The sequence below is a fragment of the Xenopus laevis genome, chromosome 1L, assembly GCF_017654675.1.
Source record: "Xenopus laevis strain J_2021 chromosome 1L, Xenopus_laevis_v10.1, whole genome shotgun sequence".
Taxonomy (NCBI): Eukaryota; Metazoa; Chordata; class Amphibia; order Anura; family Pipidae; genus Xenopus; species Xenopus laevis.
The window spans coordinates 204624200-204647547 of NC_054371.1; the positions used below are offsets into that span (position 1 = coordinate 204624200).

Consider the following 23348-nt stretch of genomic DNA (forward strand, 5'->3'; position numbering starts at 1 on the left):
TTTGATCGAATTCATTTAGAAGTTTTTCCCAAAAAAAAACCTTAGATTTTTTAAAGTCCACCAATTGACTCCAAATAGGTTCTAGGAGGTCCCCCATAGGCTTAAACAGCAATTCGGCAGATTTTAGATGACGAATGGTCAAAGTTGAATTTTTAAAGAGACGGTACATGATAAATTTGATATTTTGAATAGAATTTGGACTATTCCCTAGTCGAAATACACAAAAAATATTGTGAAATTCAAATTTTTTGCATTCGAAATTCACCTCGACCTTTGATAAAACTGCCCCTTAGTCTAGGGATGCACCAATGCTGAATTCTACGATTTAACCCAATACTTAATCCACCACAAGATTCGGCTGAATCCGAGACCCAATTTACAATTAGCCGCCCTCCCCAGTTCTTTAAAAAAATTGCAGCATGCAAAATATATAATTGTCATTGTCAGTCATCATATGATCTAAAGTCAGGGGGTATTTTAGGATTCCGTTTATCCAGGACCAGAGATTCAGCCGATGCCCAAAGCTAATCTGGATGTGGTGCATTTCTGTCCAGACAAAAGAAAGAGAAGAAATCACAAAGGAGAGAATATTTGGGGCGACAGTTATAAAGTTCCGAGAGTTGATTATAGTTCTGTATTGTTTATTAGGTGCTCAGACCTGGGTTATAACCACAGAGGGAGTCTTTGTCGGTACTAAATTTGGATTGGGTTGCATGGGGAGCCTGTTTACTCTATTGTATTAAGAACTTTTTCATTCTGTTGTTTCCGATCTTTTTCTGGCTCTTGTTTTGTACATCTGAGAATTCCTCTTGTAATTCATGTAACGATTTCCTGCTTCTAAGAATAAACGTCTTGTCCTTGCAGCTCGGCTCCACTCATTGTGTTCCCATGGAAGTTCAAAAGTCTCTCCCCCTTATCACAGGGACCCCAAATTAAACGGGTGGTTCACCTTTAAGTTCACAGCCTCGTTGCACCCCCGCCTAATGGTTTTAAAAATTAGTGCTGAGCACAACTTTCCCTCGTTTGTCACCTTTAAGTTAACTTTTAGCATGTTACAATGGCTAATTCTAAGCAACTTTACAATTGGTCTTTATTACTTTTTTTATATATTTTTTTAAATTATTTGCCTTGTTTTGACCCCATCTAAAAAACAAATGCTCTGTAAGGCGACTAACGTATTGTTATTGCTACGTTTTATTACTTGCCCTTCTATGCAGGCCTCTCCTATTCATATTCCAGTCTCTTTTCCAAATCAATGTGTGGTTGCTAGGGGAATTAGATCATAGCAACCAGATTGCTGAACCTGGAGAGCTGCTGAATAAAAAGCTTAACTCAAAAACCACAAATGACAAACCAATTGCAAATGGTCTCAGAATATCCCTCTCTGCATTATGCTAAAAGTTAACTCAAAGGTGAACAACAACCCCTGGGTATCCGCTTTGTGACCCCCAAAAACTGATTTAAAACAAGCTCTGCACCTCATTTAACTTACTATTTGCTATTGTAGGATTCTATGGAATTTCTGTGTCCAATAATGCACGAGCACTCGATTTTAGGTCCTGACTCGTTTTTGTAATTTCCTTTTTTATAGATTTTAAATTAAAGGGGTGGTTCACCTTTACATTAATCTTTAGGGGTACATTTATCAAAATGTGAGTTTAGATTTTAATGAATAAAAACTCTTCCACGTTCTATTCATTCCTATGGGGTTTTTAGAACTGTATTTATTAATTGTTGAGCTCTAACTGTCACCCGTTGATAAACAAAATTTGAAAAAAACCCATAGGACTTTATTAAGCTCTAAACTCATATTTTGATAAATCTGCCCCTTGGTAATGTTATAGAATGCCTGTTTCTAAACACCTTTTCTATTGGTCTTCATTATTTTTTTTTATAGTTTTTGAATTATTTGCCGTCTTCCTCTGACTCTGTCCAGCTTTCAAATAGGGGTCACTGACCCTATGTAAAAAGCAAATGCTCTGTAAGGCTACAAGGCTGTATTGTTATTGCTACTTTTTATTACCTTATATTCAGGCCTCTCCTATTCATATTCCAGTCTCTTATTCAAATCAATGCATGGTTGCTAGGGGAATTTGGATCCTAGCAACCAGATGGCTGAAACTGCAAACTGCAGAGCTGCTCAATAAAAAAAAAAGCGAAAACCCCCCACAAATAATAAAAAATGAAAACTTTATAACTCTCTACATCATACTAAAAGTTATTTTAAAGGTGAAAAACCCATTTAACAAGTTTGACTGCTGATATGACGGTAACAGTTGTGTCTGGGGGAAGAGCTTGATGTTGTCTTATAAGAGACATCTCTGCTCAGTGTGACAGGAGTGATAGAACTGAACATATCTGAATACATTTAAATTGGTACATGGTGGCTTTAAGAATCCATGCCTTTTGGTACACAAGTCGTATTTATTCACGGATGATGTTGCCCATAGCAACCAATCATAATATAATTTTAATATTATATTAAATATATTAAAATAATAATAATATATTAATGGAAACCTCCACAGGTGTTTTTTTGCCCCCTAAAATCCCATTACAGTATGTGATTATTGGGTCCAAACCAGGACAGTGGGAGGAGGCACAGGGGCATATTTATTATGTGATGCTAAAAACAGCAGGATAATACATCTCACACCGCCGTGTAAAAATCAGCATAACATTTTCGAGTGAATTGTGCCGGAAGCAATGTAAAAATAGCGACAGCAAAATCTGGCGTTCTCGTAAAATTCCAGACACGTTGATAAATTGGCCATTTATTTTACACCGCCTTTTACACGATTTTTTTCGGCGAATTTCGTTTTACACAGCATAATAAATATGCCCCGTAGTGTTTCTTAACCAGCTTATTTCAGCATATTTGGGGACAATCTTACAAGAACAAACGGAGGATATAGAATATTTTGTTAATAATCTTATTTGTTTGTTACTGGGGTTTGTTAGTGTCGCTCATCCGACTTCACTGAGCTGATACTGCCACCTAGGGGTGTCATTTTATATGGCAGTGTAGTACAGGGATGTAGTGATGTGCAGGTCAAGAAATTCTTGTGATTTCCCGACCCGTCCAGTCTCCCTCCACCCATGCCTGCCTGAGCCCGACTTCCGGGGTCCTTTTATAGACCCATGCCGGCCTGCCCCTCTGATGACATCACAAAAAGGGTGGAGCAAGCAGGTGCAGCTTCTATAAAATAAGAACCTGAAGCCGGCATTTGACGGTGGTGGGCGGGGAGAGCAGTAGAAGAGCTCAACTCACACCCGCCTGCGAAGAAGAGTGCAAGATCGGCCCAAACCCGTGGGTATCGGGCCAGCCCACACATCACTAGCGCTCAACCCTAACCCTTCCCCCGACCTGCTATTGCCCCCGTTTATAGACCCGCGTCCGACCCACTGTGACGTCACAAAAGGCTGCCTCGAGTCTATAAATATAAGTGCTAGGTCGCAGGGAGAGCAGGAGAAGGGCTTGAGCTGGACCTGCTTGTGACCTAAAGATTTGGTGAAGAAATCGGCCCCCCATCACTGCACTATAGTTTCAGCCAAATACCCAATCCTCCATGAAAGGCCATGAGGGTTTGGCTGCTGGATGCCTAATTCAGCAAAAAGTCTATGTTTGTGAGAGTCACGAGAGGGGCTCCAGTTATTCTGTCCTTAGGAGGATCTCTAGCCATGTGAGCTCTTCTACCAATGGATTGTAGCTGGGAAGAGAAGTATTTATGTCCATGAGGTCTCCCCTTTGATCATCATCACAAGAGAAATGTCCATTTCTGCCTTTGTTTTACCCAGCGCTGGTTATTAGGGCAACAAGAAACACCAAGTTTGCTCGCTGGAGTATATTTCCTAATATAGGTTCTAGGGTGGATCTTACGGTCTAACAGCCCTATCACTTCACACACAGTAGGGCCAATTCTATCAGGAACCAGTTAAGTTGCCTGTGTGTTTAGGAATGTGGGAGGAAACTCAAGCACAGAACATGGTTCTCTACAATACAGATTGTAAATACAGGTATTGGATCAGTTATCCAGAAAGCTTCAAATTACGGGAAGGCCGTCTCCCATAGACTCCATTATCATCAAACAATTTTTTTTTATAAACGATTACCTTTTTCTCTGTAATAATAAAACAGTAGCTTGTATTTGACTAATTAATCCTTATTGGAGGCAAAACCAGCCTATTGGGTTTATTTAATGTTTATATGATTTTCTAGTCGATTAAAGCTATGAAGATCCAAATTACGGAAAGATCCCATATTCGGGTCATAAGCATTCTGGATAACAGGTCCCATATCTGTAAACAGGATTAATGATCTGCTGCTTTGTTTGGGGTGATAGCAGCAGAAAATTTCTCTCACTCTTCTTACAAGTCTAAGGTGGCTACTGATCATTCATATTGGCACCATTATTCTGTGAATGAAAATGCCCAATTGTAGGTACAATTCAGTTGTTTCCAGATTGTTCCCCAGAAATAAAGACTTTTTTTCAATTACTTTCCATTATTTATTTTTTACTGTTTTTCCAAAACCAAATTTGAAATTTAATGTCCCTGCCTGTGGTGTTTGAGTCTGGCCACTCTAATTCAGGCGCAGACTCTAAACTATTACAATTTTGCAATATTTAGTTGATACATTTCTCAGGAGCTTCTCTGGAGTATTAGCAATAGTGATGCCCGCGGGTCGGGCCGACCTCGCACTCTTCCCTAAAAAATGGCGGCTTCCAGGTTCGTCTTTTATAGACGCTGCGCGGGCCGGCCATTATCAGCAGGTTGGCAGGTTCGGGCCGACCTCACGGGTGGCGAAATGCCAGCTTCGTCTTTTATAGACGCTGCGAATGCTCGCCCCGCCCCTTTTGTGATGTCATCAGTGGGGCGGGTCTATAAAAGCAACGTGGAAGTCGGATGCAGGTGGGCGCGGGCCAAGGGAGGGGAGGTTAGGGCCGGGGAAATCCTGACCAGCACATCACGAATTAGCAACTATTGTATCAATTCTAACAGCTGCCTTTAATGAAACCCAGAGATTCTGCTCAGCAGGGACAAAGGTAACTAAATGTTTCAATTTAGAACAGTTTACAGGGTCGACGACCCCCCCTCCCAGAGCTGCTTTAGAAGGTGAAAAATTACACTTCAAATTAAACGTCAATATTAGAAAAACGGGGACACATAGAAAATAGAAAGTAATTGGTTAAAGTCGTTATTTCTGGTGATCTAGCTGAAAACAATTATTTGTTTGAAGCTGAACAACCCCTTTAATTGGGGAGAACATGGTGCAACACAGACTATAAACACAAGTCCTAAAACTAAAAGCAGACGTAGGAACCCACGTTGGCACATATTTATTGAGGAGAGGACGTGTTTCGCATTGTGTCGTTTAGTATAAAATCATGAAAATATGTACAATGTCTGCAGATTAAACACAAGCAGTGACAAGTCCTATTTAACAGTGATGCTGATTATGGCGATATCTTCGTAAGGTTTGTCCGTCTTAGGGTTAACCTTGGAGTTGGAGATCCTTTGTACAACTTCCATCCCTTTTGTTACTCGCCCGAAGACCGTGTGTTTGTTGTCGAGCCAAGGCTGGGAAGGAAGTGAGAAGAATACGTGAGATACTGCAGCAGGGACCTGCACTATAATCCTTTGCTGTATTCTTGTACTAAACAATGAATTCTTGTTTGTCCCTGGAGCATCGTTATTCACAGGAGAATCATGGGGGTGGAATGTCGTCTGAACAAAGATGTAAGTGCATTTCGGGTCAAGGAAAGGCTCAGTTGTTAAGTAACTGGACGACTACTCACAGGCAGGATTCATTGCAGGGGTAAGTAATACAAAGGCTATAACTGCCTGCATAGGACTGTACCTTGTGCTGGTACAGTGGGACCTGTTATCCAGAATGCTCAGGACCTGGGGTTTTCCGGATAATGGATCTTTCCGTAATTTAGGTCTTCATGCCTTAAGTCTACTAGAAATTCATTTAAACATTAAATAAACCCAATAGGCTGGTTTTGCTTCCAATAAGGATTAATTATATCTTAGCTGGGATCAAGTACAAGCTACTGTTTTATTATTACAGAGATAAAAAACCATTTTTAAAAATTTGGATTATTTGGCTAAAACGGAGTCTATGGGAGACAGCCATTCAGTAATTCGGAGCTTTCTGGATATCGGGTTTCTGGATAAGGGGTCCTATACCTGTATAGGCATGGGACTCTCCTGAGATTAGCGCACAATTATTCCACGGCTTGACATCACTTCCTGTTTCACAGGCAACAGGTCGGAATGTAAGTGAACTAAGTGTGGGTGGTTGGGTAGCGGGTCTAGCTAGGCGGGGAACCAGGAAACGTTAAAGGGGAACTATTGCAAAAATGAAAATTTAAAGGGAATGTAAAGTCAAAAAATGTAATTCCTTTAAAGGGTCCACTGTCTAAAAATAAACCTATCTTGTGTATGCTTCCATAAAAAATTCTGTACCTTTTCCATAAAAATCATGATTTACTGCGATCCAGCTCCCCCTTCTCTATGTGCACGGACTTCAGCCTGCAATGAATTCCTCAACACGGCGGGCCGGCCCACGACTGCTTTACTTCAAGATGATAAGAGATACTTCAGGTTAATTTATCTTTTCGTTCCTAAAGCTGACCTCCATGACAACTCCACACGCTTTCCCTGACACTACAGAAATTGGAGGAGGGGGGAGTTTGTTTTGAAGTAAAGCAGCAGTGGGCCGGCCCGCCATGTTGAGGAATTCATGCAGGCTGAAGTCTGTGCACATAGAGAAGGGGAGCTGGATCACAGAAAATCATGATTTTTATGAAAAAGGTACAGAATATTTAATGGAAGCATATTGAAGCATGCAGCAGTTGGGTGTCAGATATTCATTGACAGATCCAATATATCTTATAGGGGGCTTCCTTTCCTAGCACATGTATTAGAGCTCACTCAAATAACTGATTCCAGTACAAACAAAATAACTGCCTTTTGCATGTAGAGAGACTGGTGATTGGTCTGGTGATTTTAATAGAGTGAGCTCTAATACATCTTCTAGGCAAAAGGAGCCCCCCTATAAGATATATTGGATCTAACTGTCAATGAATATCTGACACTCAACTGCTGCCTGAAGACAGAATGAAGAGAAACAGATGCTGAGAGAGGAATAGTGAAGATAAAATCGATTATTTCATAAACAATGCAGAATTTTTAATTGATAATATTTAGAATTTTTTTTATTTCAGTATGCTTAAGCTAAATTTTCATTTTCTCGATAGTTCCCCTTAAATCCTCATACCTTACGCCTACTAGAAAATCATGTAAACATTAAATAAACCCAATAGGCTGGTTTTGCCTCCAATAAGGATTAATTATATCTTAGTTGGGATCAAGTACAATCTACTGTTTTATTATTACACAGAAAAAGGAAATCATTTTTAAAAAATGAATAAAATGGAGTCTATAGGAGATAATAATTCAGAGCTTTCTGGATAATGAGTTTCTGGATAACCTGTACTTAATTTAAATTTTGATGGTGCTAAAATAAATAAAAATATCAGCAGTGTCAGACTGGAGCTAAGACATGAGCCTAAGGCCTGTCTGGAAAGCAAGGCTAGAGGTATTTTGTTTTGTGTGACACCATCTCTTCAATTTCATCTGAACATAGAAAAAACTTCTGCAGCACTGAAGACACATCTGATATCCATCAAACATGACAATTGCAAGTTACTTACTGTAGGCACCACGGTGAAAAAAAACTGAGAGCCATTTGTGCTGGGGCCAGCGTTTGCCATACTGAGAGTGTAGGGACGATCATGTCTCAATGTTGAATGGAATTCATCTTCAAATTCTCCTCCCCATATGCTTTCCCCTCCCATCCCTGTACCAGTAGGGTCGCCGGTCTGAACCATGAATCCCTAGAAAACAAGTTACACTTTTTTTAGAAACAATTATCAAATAGAAGCTAGAATGGAAAATCCAAACCATGTACAGGTATGGGACTGGTTATCCAGAATGCTTGGGACCTGGTGTTTTGCAGATAAGGGATCTTTCTGTAATTTGGATCTCCGTGCCATAAGTCTACTAGATAATTATGTAAACAAACATTAAATAAACCCAATAGGCTGGTTTTGCTTCCAATAAGGATTAATTATATCTTAGTTGGGATCAAGTACAAGCTACTGTTTTATTATTACAGAGAAAAAGGAAATCATTTTTAAAAATTTCGATTAGTCTATGGGAGAAGCACTTTCCAAAATTCTGAGCTTTCTGAATACCAGATAAGTGATCCTATACCTGTAATTAGGGATGGGCGATTTTTTTTGCCTTGTTTCGCAGCAAAAACGACGCCAAAGACACATATGGCGTCGCGCATCAAAAAAATGTTGACACCCATTAAACAACTTTAATGGGCGTCCGCGAAATTTCGATGTTGGGGAATTTTTGGTGAAGCGAATCGGGACAAATTCGCCCAAGCCTACCTGTCATACTAATCAATAAGTCAAAGAAAAGAGACAAAACAGTAGAGTCCAAGCTTCTGATTAAAAGAAAAAGGAGCAGGGAATCTTCTGTACTTTATTTTGACAGTTGCTGTTGCGATTCTTTACCTTAATGATACGATGAAACGTGTGTCTATTGTAATAGCCGTTACGACTATGGACACAGAAGTTCTCCACTGTTTTCGGGCACCTGAAAGAGACAAATGCAAAATATAAGTATCCTAGTTTGTGCCTATAAACCTATATGTACTAGGGATGCACCGAATCTACTATTTTGGATGCGGCAGAACCCCCGAATCCTTTGCGAAAGATTCGGCCGAATGACGAACCGAATCCTAATTTTCATATATGCAAATTAGGGGTGGGAAGGGGAAAACAATTTTAACTTCCTTGTTTTGTGACAAAAAGTCATGCAATTTTCCTCCCATATGCAAATTAGGATTCGGATTCGCCGGGCAGAAGGATTCGCAGAATATGAATCCTGCTGAAAAAGGCCAAATCCTGGCCCGAATAGAGTCCTGCAGCAGGTCGGGTAGACGCGGGTCTGTGGTTCTGCGGGTCTTCTCAATAGCAATTTTGACTCCTTTTTTCTGATCATGTCTACTTCCGATGATGTCACGTCCGGTTAACAATGACAGCACTTCCTGTTTTACTCCCTTTTTGCTGATGACACCACTTCCAGTTTACGACAGCGCTTCCTGATTATGGACGGTCAGCGGGTCGCGGGTCCAGGTTGTGGATAAGGTACTTGTGGGTCGGGTAGCAGGTCCAATCGGGTAAGAATGCGGGATGCAGAATGCGGGTTACAGATTGCAGGTTGCGGGTACGGGTTCCAAAAAATGGACCTGCATAGGACGCTAGCCGAATCCCAAACCGAATCCCAAACCGAATCCTGGATTAGACGCATCCCTAATATATACACCAATACAAAGCAGGTGTGGTAGGACAGGACATTTGCCTCCAGCTCAATGGCCGCTCTACTTTCTACCTCCTCATTTATGCCTGTTAGCCTCTTACTATAGACTGTACAGACTGTGAGGTTCATTTATACACATTTGCATGGAATGGAAGGCACAGAAATACTTACTCGACAGGAAATAATTTGACATGAATATCTCCCATGCTGGTGTGTAGAATAGCACTGTCTGACACACGCTTAGATCCCTCTGCCTGAGTGGCGGCCATCACCTCTTCTTTGGATGGTTTCTCGTTGAATACGTCTCTGTCTGACTCTGCACTTTTGGTGTCTTCTGGTTCCCTTTTGGTGAACTGGAAAAGGATTCCCAATGAATGAAAAAGATATATCCTTTAAACCTTACATTGAATCACCTTTGCAATATTAGCAAACGCGCAAGACATGATTTTATAGTCACTTCCTCTCATCCAAAAGGGTGCCGGCCCCTCCCCAAGCAACCGTTTGGTTGCATCCCCACTACTACTACTGCTGTTTCCCGCATCAAACCAATCTCTCTTTTTCACTCTTGCAATGCCATTCCTGAAACTCTCCGGAGAGAATCCTCCTTCAAAGTTTTTAGATCTAAACTCAAAGGGGAGAATTCATAAAAGTGTCGGTAAAAGAAGTAACCCAGAAGTGTCGGTCAACAAATTCTAAAATGTCGTACGAACGGCAAATTCACAAAGGCAGAGGTTACCGTCTCTGAATGTCTCTTAAGTCCGACAATTTTCTAAATTTTCGTATATCTTTTCGTTGGACAGACGTCAATTTGACCGACATTTTCATTTTGGAGAGCCTAATGTGTCGGAAAAAATTGTCGGCAAAGCAATGAGTTTACGAGCAATTCATAAAAATGTCGGGAAAAGTGGCGCTGAAAAAACCATGCCCACTTTTAACGACACTATTTCAAAAGTGTTGTACACGTCAGAAAATTGGCAGGTAAATGCTCTGTGAATTTGTTGGCTGTTACTACGACACTTTCTACGACATTTAAAAGACATTTTTTCGTTCCCGACACTTTTGTGAATTCCCCCCAAAGATTACCTCTGGGAGCACCTGGATAACACCTGAACTCGGAACTGGCACTTATATGGCAGTGTCACTCATTGTAATCTACAGCTCTGAATATCCCTCAGAGTCCGAATTGTGTCTGTATGTTACCCTCCCATTTACACTGTAAGCCCTACAGGACAGGGACCTCCATCCTTTTGTCTCCTTGACACTGAGCACTTAATTTGTATTATAATTATGTTTTATATTTATGTGAATTGTATTTCCTAATAATGCACATATTATTACTTATTAATGCAGTGTTTGTTTGTTACTACTAAGTTATTGTTCTGCTGTGCAGTGCTTTGCCCTCAAGGAGCGCTATACAAATAAAAAATATAAATACATATTTCCTACACCTAGATTTGGTCATTGCAGCAATAGCAAATCCCCCCCCCCGCCTCTACATTGCCACAATGGCAGCTGAAAACCCCAACATGTGGCCCAGGGAGATCCAACCTATCAACCACGTCACACAGAGACCAACCCATTTTACCACTGACCATATAAAATCGATTCTTTTTATAGGCCGTGCACACGATGGTTGGGTCAGGCTGGATGGACAACAGCACAGGATTCTCGGAGGCTTTCATCTCCACTGTGGAAGCAGCATGGTGTTTCTTTGCTACTCCTTGGAACACGGCAAGTTGCATCACCCTGATGTTCTCCTGCTTGCCCAGAATACGGACACATCTGCAAGAGGAAGACATGGCAGTGAATCAGAATTTAAAAGCAAAGCAGTTTACAGTAGAACAGCTAGAAATACTGAATAACTGGCTTTGCATGGCGCCTGGATGGAAGAGAGATTCCACAAGAGAGATTCTACCCCTGAGCACAACTTCGGATTTTAGTGAATTTGCGTAGCGCTGGCGAAACTACGCCTGGCGAAGTTGCGCCTGGCGCAACTACGATTCTTAGTGAATTTGCCCCCTAGACTCCATTTTATCCAAATAATCCAAATTTTTTTAAATTGATTTCCTTTTTCTCTGTAGTAATAAAACAGTAGATTGTACTTGATCCCAACTGAGATATAATTAATCCTTATTGGAAGAAAAAACGGTATATTGGGTTTATTTAATGTTTACATCATTTTCTAGTAGACTTACGGTATGAAGATCCAAATTATGGAAAGATCACTTATCCAGAAAACCCCAGGTCCCGAACATTCTGGACAACAGATCCCCTACAGCAGTGATTGTTGGGTTTCTTTAAGTTAAGGCCCCTGGAGGACCAGCTTTAGGTCAAGGACCCTCTTACCTCCTAACATACATTTTTACCCCAAAACTCACTCTCATTGACCTCTATTTGGATGTCTCATTTTTCTTCTAATATCCTTGTGCAATATATGAATGATTCTATTTTCATGAATATCTAGGAAAACAAATTGTGATTCATCCCCAGATCTCACCCAAATTGACATTCAGATTAAAGGGGTGGTTCAACTTTAAGGCCAATTTTAGCATGTTATAGAACAGCTAATTCTAAACCGCTTTTTAACTGGCCTTCATTTTTTCTTTTCCATAGTTTTTTCATGATTTGCCTTCTTATTCTAATTTGCTTTCAAATAGGGGTCACTGACCCCATCTAAAAAAAAAACTAATTTAGCAAACGTTATTACTATTTTGTATTGCTCATCTTTCTATTCAGGCCTCTCCTATTCATATCTCAGTTTCTCATTCAAATCAATGCATGGTTGCTAGGGTAATCGGGACCCCTAGCAACCAGATGAAATTACAAGCTTGAGAGCTGCTGAATAAAAAGCTAAATAACTGAAAATCCACAAATAATAAAAAAAGAAAACCAATTTCATATTGTCTCAGAATATCACTCTCTACATCACACTAATAGTTAATTTAAAGGTTCACCCCCTTTAAAGGAACAACCCCTTTAAGTCTCCTCTGCTACTAATCAATGCTCTGAATTGGGAAACCACTGGCCATGAGAGACTCCAATGGCATAACATGCCAAAATACCCAGCAAACAACTACACATTGAGTACACAAACAATAACCATTCATATGTGGCACAAGGATACTAGAAGAAAAAGGAGTCGGCCAAACAGAGCAACAGCAGCAACAACTTCCTAATTCTAAGTGTGCATTGAAAGAGACTGCATGGAACTGGATCAAGAATACAAAGTGAAGAGTACAAAGGTATTCCCTAGTACTACACTCATCTCAGAGAGGACATTTGACCTTAGCATTTATTAAAGAAGAAGGAAAGGTTAAAACTAAGTAAACTTTATCAAAAATGTCTATATAAATACACCAGTAAAGTAAATCTGCTCCGAGTTCTCTGTCAAAAGAAACACAGCATTTCTTTCCTTCTATTGTGTACACATGGGCTTCTGTATGACTTCCTGTTTTCAGCTTAAACCTCCAGGGCTAGGGCTTGAGCATGCTCAGTTTGCTCCTCTCTCCCTCCCTGCTGTAATCTGAGCCCAGAGCTATGAGTGAGCAGGGAGAGACTCAGGCAGGAAGTGATGTCACAGTAAGCGAATATGGCAGCTGCTATACTAAACAAACAGACAGTGTCTAGAGCTGTTTACTCAGGTATGGAAAATAATTTTAAAGAATAAAAATGGCATTCTAGCTTGCACTGTTGTGGCTAATCTATTGGCAATAAACTGCATTGTTAGCTTTTCTTCTCCTTTAAAAGGTAATTATAATAACCGTATCGATTAAGGGAACCCGGCTTGTCATGACGAGGTACAAACCCATGTGGCAGAGAAAGAGCTAATGCTTAGGTTTGTGAGAGATGTATAAAAACCCACCTGTTTGTCTCAACATTGATAACTTTAATACCCAGCATCGTTCCGTACAGTACAAAGTGCCCAGTCTCATCGAAAATGATGTTCATTAGCTTCATTGCATCCACTTTTTCCAGCTCTCTCTCGACTGCCATGCGGCGCCCAAACTCCATGTCTGGAAGTTGTTGCCTCATTTGCTGCAGCTCTGTGAACATCTATCAAACACAACACTTTTAGTTCAATAGGATTCTTTATCTTATTATTTGATGAATATGTACAGTGGTTATTTCACATGTAAATAATATGGCAACTATGGTAACCAATAAAAGTTGATGTGCTTGGTGTCTGAGGCTCTGCTGCCCACTAGTGATGTTCGGGTCAGGATTTCCCGCACTTCTGGGTTGCTTTTATAGACCTGCAACGCCCCGCCCATGACGTCACAAAAGGGGTGGGGCGAGCAGGCGCAGTGTCTATAAAAGACTAACCCGGAAGTCTCCATTTGACAGTGGTGGGAGGGGAGAGCAGGAGAAGAGCTCAACCCGCACCCGCCCACGAAGAAGTGTGCAAGGTCAGCCCAAACCTCGGGTCGGCCCACACATCACGACTCCCCACACCGGTGAGGGCAGTGAGGCCAGCCTAGTGTGGGCAATTAAAATAAAAATAACTATTGTTTTCCCCCAACCAGAATGAAGACAAAAATCAAACATTTAAAAAAATCCATGCTTTGGGGCTTCTCATTCATAATGAACGGATCCACTGCTTGTTGCCTAAGGGGTATAGTTACCAAAGAGTAAAGTTAGAGATCTTCAAAGTCCGCTAGAGTGAAATACCGCCACTCTCCGTTCATTTTGTATGGGATTTTTAAAGGCGTATTTATCAAAGGTTGAAAGTGAAAGTTCACCATTTGATAAATACGCCTTTACAAATCCCATAGAAATTAATGGAGAGAGGCGGTATTTCCCTCTGCGGACTGTGGAGAACTCTAACTTCACTCCTTGATACGTATACCCCTTTGGCTTGGTATATATTTTTTGGGCACCAACTGAGTTAAGATATCTGTAATATATCAAGGCAAAAAAATCAAAGTCTTCCCACATGCTACATTTTTTATTTGTGGTCCCGCCAATTATTAATGCATTTCAATGGGTGCATTTCCCTGATTTTAAGTAATGTTTTCCCGGATTTTACATCAAAATTTTGTCCTGCTTTTTTTCCCCTCTATGAATGTTATTATTTGTGAAATAAAGAGGCTTAAAATACTAACCAGATGTATATTTTGCCTGTAAATGGTCAATTGCAATCAGTCTGCCCCTTATACAGCCCTGCACTAATCACTTATTGCTTTAGGTTGTGTATGTGACTGACAGAGAGTCTTGCACATGTCCCCCATAGTGTAACATTAACACTGAAATGCTTAACCCTTGTTATTAACATAGTAAATATTGTATTTCAAAGTAAAAGGGACTCCTGTGCTTATATCCTTTCAGTACTTGAAGAAAAAGTTACATTTCCCGGATTTTACATAATTTTTTCCTGGTCCCCTGAAAAATGTAAAATTGGGGTTCGACTGTAATCAAACAGGATAAACCTCTCTCTCTCTCTCATTATCAAATCCATATAAAATATCCATGCTGTGGGACTTATTACAGACTCCCATTTTTTAGTTTTGTTTCTATACAGCCTCCATCTGAACTCATTATTAATCAGCTTTGCAGCCTTTATGCTGGAATTATTTATTAAAACAGTGCGTCCGTCCATTTTTTCTGCAGGGGAAGTAATGATCAGCAAGTCGTGAGTACTTACGCTTAAAGATTCATCAAAAACACGCATCAGCTTTCCAGTCAAAAAGCGAAATATTCTAACTTTTCTGTCGGACCCAACAGTGGCCATTTTCTTGCCATCCGAAGAAAAAGAAATACTTGTGAGACAGGCTTTACACTTGGCAAATTCGTACAAGTCAGTGTCAGTCTTGTACTCCCAACTGACATTATTGGGGAATTTGTATCCCCTGGGGGGACCGGTCCAGTATTCAATCATCCCACACTTGTCCGAAGACACGACCACTTTGTACACGGCATTCAGCCGGATGGCAGTTAGAGGGGAAGAGTGAAGCTTGTTGAATACATGCATTGGTTGGTTATCTCCTCGACCGTCGTAAACAAAGATCTTCCCGGTGCTTTTCTCAGAACACGCAACAGCGGATATCGCATCGCCGGGGCAGTAAATCCATTCTGACTGGCCAGGGTGGTAACTACAAGAGAAGCCAGGCAAACACCATTTAGTAGTATGTGCCATTGGTTAATTCTAAATAGAAAATTGCCATTTTAAAAAATAAGGGCCGCCCCTAGGATCGTAGGGTTCACGGTGCACACAAACTAACCATACTTGTTAGGTCACATGAGCCAATTAACAGACAAGAGTTGTGTCTTTTGCTTTCACACTTCTTCCTGTTACAGTTAGAGTTGAAGTATTTCTGGTCAGGTGATCTCTGAGGCAGCACAGAGACCATCACAAAATGGTGGCTCAAGGCAAGAGATGTAAAAGGGCAATATTTACTTAAATATATATACCAGTTTGATAAGATTCTGTAATATGCCACTTAATTTGATATAAACTGTCGCTTAAGTATTCATTTGGGGGTATAGTTTTCCTTTAATGTGTACATGATTTTCTAGTAGACGTAACAAATGAAGTTCAAAATTACAGAAAGATGTTATCTGGAAAACCAGGGTCCAGAGTATTCTGGATAACAGGTCCCATTCCTGTATACTGTATATGAAGAAAATCTTAGTGGCGCATACGCTTTATTTCCCACCAAAGTTGTATCAGAAGGACTACAACATCTATAGTGTTAGTGGACATCAATTATTAGTGGCAGAAATACATACCCAAGCCTCAACATGTTGATCATATCAAAATTCACCACATCAAATACTTTCATAGCTTGGTCATCGCCAACAGTACACAGCAGGGCTCCCTCAGAACTAGCTGCTATACTCTCTATTACTCCTAGAACGGGACCAGAAGAAAAAAGCAGTTACGTAAATGCTACAGGAGATTAAAGTAATACGGATACAGATAAACTCACTGCAATAAGAACGGACTACAGAAATATAACAGTGGGGGGGGGGCAGGAATATGGCAGGCATGGAGGGTGAACAAAGTTATACCCTGGGAAAATGCACCTCTTTATTAAAGGAAGTAGAGCTTGTGCTGATTTAAAGGAGAAGGAAACCCTTTTGCAAAAAACCCGTACCCCCCACCAACGTAGACCCCCCTCCCCCCAAGCTAACAACCCCCCCCCCGGGGAAATGCCCCATACTCCATACTTACCCCTCGCCGCAGATTCTTCCAGCGAAGTTCCACGCGTCCCATCTTCTGGCTCCCCTGTAAGCTGACTGGGAGATCAGTATTTCTGCGCATGCGCAGTTGGAGCAGTTTGCTGGTCTACGACAACTACGCATGTGCGGAATTACACGGAAATTGCCGATCTCCCAGTCAGCTTACAGAGATTGCGGAAGATGGATGCATGCAACTCCGCTGGAAGAATCTGCAGCGAGGGGTAAGTATGGAGTATGGGGCATTTCCCCAGGGGGTAGTTAGTCTGGAGGGATGAGGGAAGTCTATGTGGGTGGGGGGGCGGATTTTTTTTTTTGCAAAAGGGTTTCCTTCTCCTTTAAATTACCAGAGCTCACATAATTCCCATGCATAACAGACTTCTGTTTATATGTGCACCGGGAATCCATCTAACTTGCATGGACCAAGAGCTTTTATTTCCCTGTTTAGCACAAGGAATAAAAAGAACCACAGATTTTTTTGTGATTAAAGAAATACTGACACCAGAAAATAACCTTTTTTTTATATCTAGCATAACATTATCTTTGAATGCTATTTATAATTTTGCCATAGAAGTATTTGCCTAATGCTTTTACATTACCTTCCTTACCCCCATGTTCCTCTATGAGGGGGCTGCCATATTTGTGCAGCAGGAGTCCGTTAGAGACTCTGACAGGTTAAGAAGGGACAGGTTGGCCAAACAGTCAGGTTTAGGAACTTCAAGTAACAATTACTTTTACAAAAGCAGAACTATCAGCAAAGAACGATGTACCTATAGGGAACTTTTTTTGATTTTAGATGTAGATTAATACTTAGAAAAGAAAATTTTTAGTGTCAGTTTCACTTTAAAACAAAAGGCAGAAAGTGTGCTCAGCACAAGCCCTACTCATGCTCAGGTTATGGCTACACAACATTTTTTGTGAAAGAGAGTAATCATCATGTTGGGGAACAAAACATATATATATATAATACAGAACTTATTTTACAGGTGCAAGCAGGTCCAATATACAACTTAAAAAACAACCTCTCACCTAAATTGCTACGGAAATGTTTTACAAATTCTATCCCCTCTTCTATTTTCTTCCAGAACTTGACGTGTCCGTCGTGACTTGCAGTGATGATAAAATCTGTTCTGCGGAGGAAGAAAAAAAAAGGGAAATAGTAGGGACTTATGATACAGGTATGGGATCAGTTATCCGGAAACCTGTTACGCAGAAAGCTCATCTCCCATAGACTCCATTTAAGCCAAATAATCAAAATTTTTAAAGGTGATTTCCTTTTTTTGTAATAATAAAACAGTAGCTTGTACTGGATCCAAACTAAGATATAATTAATTCTTTAACACTGTAAAACACGCATACTAAAGGTTGGCATGCACCAAAATGAAGATTAGTTCTGCTCCTTGAAGCACAAAAATGGGGAGGAGAGGTCGTATATTGGGTGCATTAAGGGATTGGAGGCCTCATAGCCTAATACAGGTATAGGACCTGTTATCCAGAAGGTAGGGACCTGGGGTATTCGGGATAAGGGATCCTTCCATAATTTGGATCTCCATGCCTCAAGTCTACTAAAAAATATTTAAGAATTAATTAAATCGAATAGGATTATTTTGCTTCCTATAAGGATTCATTATTTGTTGGTTGGGGCCAAGTACAAGGTTTTATTATTACAAAGAGAAAGAAAATAAATACAAAAATTTAAATTATTTGGGGCAAAAAAATGGAGTCTACGGGACCTTGCCCATAACTACATGTACAGTACAATTGCTTGGCAAACAATGACATAATAGGGCAAAGACTTTTAAATGCCCATTATTCAACACAAAAACACACTCCGCAGAACAGATCTAGTTATTAAACACTTCTTGCTATGGTGCATTAAAAAGCCAAATGCATTCTGAACTCATTATCAACCATGTTCTTCTTTACATTAAGGAGCAGATTGATCAAGGGTCGGATTTAGAGTTTGTGGGAGTTTTTTTTTTTTTTAAACTCCCATGAACTCGAAATTCGACCAACGGCAATTTATTAAAAAATTCTAATTTCTCAAACTCTGGTGAATGGGATCGACCCGTAAATTCATTTTTTTTTCCTCCAAAAAAACAAACAAACTAGATTTTCAGGAAGGCTGCAAACAACTCCAAATTGATCCCAGGATGTCCCCCATGGGCTAAAACAGCAATTCAGCAGGTTTAAGGTGGCAAATTCGAATTCTGAAAGGGAATTTTGACAGTTTTGGCCATAAAAAAATTGGAATTTTCACTTCGACCTTTGATAAATCTGCCCATTAAAGGTACCAAATATCTATTTCACATTTACAGAAAACCTTATCCTTTTGGTAAAGGGGGTGGGTTTCCAGCCAGTATAAATGATTTATGGCATTTAACGGACACACCAGACTAGGGGCCATACTTACTTTGTGCATACGATGTGGGTGATGATGTCTCTGTGCATGTAGCTGTGTTCATACATTGAAGCACTGGGGAGATTATCCAAGTATACTCTCTCAAATTCAAGAACTGGGTGAGGAAAAAGAACAGAGAAATTGGTCTTTTTTTTCCCCGACAGCATCCTAAAGCTAAAACAATCAATCATATGCGGTAAGCTCAGTTATGTTACTTAACGTGCTGTGCAGTGCTGTTCTTCATTCTGTACAGACACAATACTTGGTAAAACAAGGGTACTGCCACGTCTCATAGAATTACAGTACAAAAGTCATCATACCACTGTTATGTCCACCACTATTTCAGGAGTTTTGTTGGGTGCAGTGACTGTGTAGTGTCCCTAGGTGTCTACCGGCTGAGCTACTCCCTCTCTTATATCTCCCCAGATAAACATTGTATCTCAAGCACAGACAACATGAAAATGATTCCTGCACACACATGTGCTATTGTATCGTTGTAGTGCACGTGCCTGATCAGCCACCCTAAATGAACCCGATGAAGGGAGGCTCATATCAGACAACATACATGACAGAACCCAATGGCAGTCTCTGGACTTGAGCTCAACTGAATAGAAGTGACTGTATCCCTCAGTTTCACTATACAGAATTTAATAATCAGCCATGTAGCATAAGCTTACATTTTACAGCATAACCTAATTTTCACAGACACTTTCCAAGATGGTGACCCCCTGTGAAGTCCTGGATCATTGCTGCTATTGACAAGCTGAAACTTTGGGCTGGATCAGTGTATAAAATATGGTATTTTTATAGATTTGTTTTTAGGGTTTAGTTCTCCTTTGTAAGGCAGAATACGTTGGAGCAACATTAACCGTAACTCCCCTTGCTCAAGTTTATGTTTGTTATACAGGTATGGGACCTGTTATTCAGAATGCTCAGGACCTGGGGTTTTTCAAATTAAAGATTATTTTGTAATTTGCATCAAAATTACTCAAGTCTGCTAAATATCATTTAAACATTAAATATACCCAATATGATGTTTGTACAAAAATACCATGCAGCTTAGTAAGAATCAAGGCACTGTTCTTTTATTTTAGAAAAAAAGGAAACCAATGTTAATAATTAGAATTATTTGCTTAAATTGGACACTATGGAAGATGGCCTTACTGTAATCATTTCCCATGCAGGACTTGAATGGTATGCAACTAAAAAAGGCAATAACTTCTAAAACATGTCTTCCTTCTCACCACTTAAGTACCTATGTTAAACCAACATAAAGGGGCACATTTACTTAGCTTGAGTGAAGGAATAGAATAAAAAATACTTCGAATTTCAAAGTATTTTTTGGCTGCCTAGACCATCGAATAGGCTACTTGGACCTTCGACTACGACTTTGAATCGAACGATTCGAACTAAAAACCGTTCGACTATTTGATAGTCTAAGTACTGTCTCTTTAAAAAAACTTCGACCACCTACTTCACCACATAAAACCTACTGAGCATCAATGTTAGCCTATGGGGAAGGTCCCCATAGGCTCTCTAGCCAATTTGGGATCGAAGGAAAAACGTTCGTTCGATGGATTAAAATCCTTCGAATCGTTCGATTCGAAGGATTTAATCGTTCGATCGATTTTTCCTTCGACCGCAGGAAATGTGGTAAATCCTTTGACTTCGATATTCGAAGTCGAAGGATTTTACTTCAACGGTCGAATAGCGAGGGTTAATTAATTATTCGACAAATAGTAAATGTGCCCCAAAGCGTTAAAGGTTTTAGAACTACTGGCTATTCAAGATTATGAGAATAATAAAGAGCAGTCAGGGCTGGCAATAGAGATCAAGAGGTAATAGATATTGCAGGAAGGACCCCAATCTGAGATGGGGAAAAAAAATAAAGGAGCCTGTCAAAAACAAACAATGCTCCAGCTGTTGTTACAGTACAACCCCCCCTCCCCCGACATACAGGTTTGTCGTATGCAGAGAGTTGCATATTAAAGGGATGCTAAACTGAACCATAAAGGTGTCCCACTACGTCCCCTAGTTCTCTATAGAAATTTACCTATAATTCTGAGCAAAAGCTTAATTACAGATACATTGACCAGTACAATGTGGATCCCCAGTACTATCAGTCATCTTGTTGTTATCTTACATACACAATTTTTTATTCTTTTTTATTGTTTAATGATATTACACTGGGATTCTCATTGGAGAATTGTTTTGCATTTTAATGCAGCTATGGGCCCCGGAGAGCTTGTGGTAGTTTTATTTAGCAACAATACTTTATGAATACAGGTTTGGGACTGGTTATCTAGAAAGCTCGAGATCTTGGGTTTTCCAGATAACGAATATTTCTGCAATTTGGATCTTTATACTAGAAAATCACATAAACATTAAATAAACCCAATAGGCTGATTTTGCTGGATCAAGTGCAAGCTATTGCTTTATTATTACAGAGAAAAAGGAAATCATTTTAAAAAATTGGATTATTTGATTATTATGGAGTCCGTAATTCTGAACTTTCTGGAAAATGGGTTTGTGGATAATGGATACCATATCCGCTACCCTGATGTTGCTGAACTGCCGCTCCAACATGCCTCAAAGGGGTTGTTCACCTTTAAATTAAATTTTAGTATGATGTAGAGAGTAATATTCTGAGACAATTTGCAATTGGTTCTTAATTTTTTTTAAGTTGTTTGACTGTTTTTTCAGCAACTCTCCAGTTTGCAATTTCATCCATCTGGTTGCTAGGGTCCAAATTACCCTAACAACCATGCATTGCTTTGAATAAAAGACTGGAATATGAATAGGAGAGAGTCTGAATAGAAGGATTAGTAATAAAAAGTAGCACTAACAATACATTTGTAGCCTTACTGAGCATTTGTTTTGAGACGGGGTCAATGGCCCCCATTTGAAAGCTGGAAAGAGTCAAAAGAAAAAGGCAAATCATTCAAAAACTATAAAAAATAAATAATGAAGACCAATTTAAAAGTTGCTTAGAATTGGCCATTCTAGAACACACGAAAAGTGAACTACCCCTTTAACCTTGGTATGTTAAAGTATGCTGGGATTTGTAGTCCAGCAACATAAAGTGTGGTTGAGGGTTTTGTGTAAAAAATAAGAACGTACCAGTGACTTATACTCGTTTAGATATAGAACAATTGTGCTTAACAGTAGTGTTTCAGGCTGATTTATTGAACATTTCTGCAAAAACCCTAATAATCCCTCCCTTCTCTCTGAATTCCCAGGCTGTGCAGGGGAGCTGGTGGCTCTCAGCTCACTGCACTGTAGGACAGGAACCAATCAGCAGCTAGCAGGACCTGATAGGGAACTGGAGCCTGTCTGTACTTGTTTGACTGCAGGGCTGTGATTGGCTGTCCCCCTCCTACTGTGCTTCTGGCGAGGACGTTCATTTGAAACACAGACAGGGACCAGTGAACATCTTTAGGGAGCTCCAATAAAGGGGCTATTTTTAAAGAGAATATAAATAGTAGCACGCTAAAAGCAACACCATATATTACTTATCATTGCCTACAAAATTAGGAATTTTCCATTTATCCTATATGTCTCCTTTAACAATAGCAGGACGGCTAACAGTTTGACACCGCTGACCGTGTATTTTGCCTTTCTTTTTCTGATCTTTCTGGTCTAAAATTTCTGTCAAAACAAGTCAGCGGGATTAATTGTTCATGTGAATAAAGAGAATTTGAAAAGAAAGACCATCACTGACCTGCCATTGTATAACAAGCGTTAAACACATTTCTTCCTAAATAGCAGGAACTAGGAAATGTATCCCTTCACAGCTCAATCAGCTGCCTCCTGCTATATTGTTTCAGAGGTCAGAACCAGCAATGTACTGAACAAAACAAAAAAAAAAAGGGGCAGACAGAGGGGCTTTCAATTGCAATTCCATTTACAAACCAGTGTAAAGTTATAATGAATGTATAAGGAGAAGGCATGTAGAATGACAAGTACAGAACACTACATGTATGGGGTTATAATCCACTTTAAGATGCTGTGACGTATAACTCCAGTGTCTCCCAGAATGCTGAGCGGTGTAGTTGAACAATAACTAGAGCAATGCTGCCATTGGGCCACTTCTAACACCCTCATCCTCAACTCACCTTTTCTCTTCTTATTCTGAGAGGCTTCGGCAGGCATTGGGCCCACCCAATCTTCCTCCGGCTCCTCATTCTGCTCGCACCGACGCTTCTCCGGTACTTTATCCTCGCTGCTACTGGAACTACTACTACTAGAGCTACTGCTCCTTCCCCTACGTTTCCTGTCGGACGCCATGTTGCCTCGATTGCGTCATAAACCCACGACGCGCTTTGGGCGCGATACTGATGATGTCACTTTCTTCTAGCAGCCAATAGGA

The 23348-nt window shown here is 40.1% G+C and overlaps 1 protein-coding gene across 1 annotated transcript; it reads right to left on the reverse strand.

Annotated features, from left to right (window-relative positions):
* Nucleotides 1-5324: 5324 nt before the first annotated feature.
* On the reverse strand, nt 5325-23266 carry ppwd1.L (peptidylprolyl isomerase domain and WD repeat containing 1 L homeolog). Its single transcript, XM_018265756.2, has 11 exons — nt 23095-23266; nt 18992-19094; nt 17608-17708; nt 16129-16249; nt 15044-15491; nt 13265-13455; nt 10995-11184; nt 9574-9755; nt 8595-8676; nt 7722-7904; nt 5325-5580 (listed from the first exon to the last, which is right to left on the reverse strand). The coding sequence occupies exons 1-11, from the start codon at nt 23264-23266 to the stop codon at nt 5437-5439; spliced, it is 1917 nt and encodes a 638-aa protein (XP_018121245.1). The 3' UTR covers nt 5325-5436.
* Between the last annotated feature and the right edge of the window lie 82 nt (nt 23267-23348).

Coding starts and splice junctions, on each gene's coding strand:
- ppwd1.L (XM_018265756.2), bottom strand. CDS start 23,266: ATGGCGTCCGACAGGAAACGTAGGGGAAGGAGCAGTAGCTCTAGTAGT. Junction 17,709..18,991: donor ACCCACATCGTATGCACAAA/GTAAGTATGGCC, acceptor CTTCCTCCGCAG/AACAGATTTTATCATCACTG. Junction 11,185..13,264: donor ATCAATGTTGAGACAAACAG/GTGGGTTTTTAT, acceptor TTCCTCTTGCAG/ATGTGTCCGTATTCTGGGCA.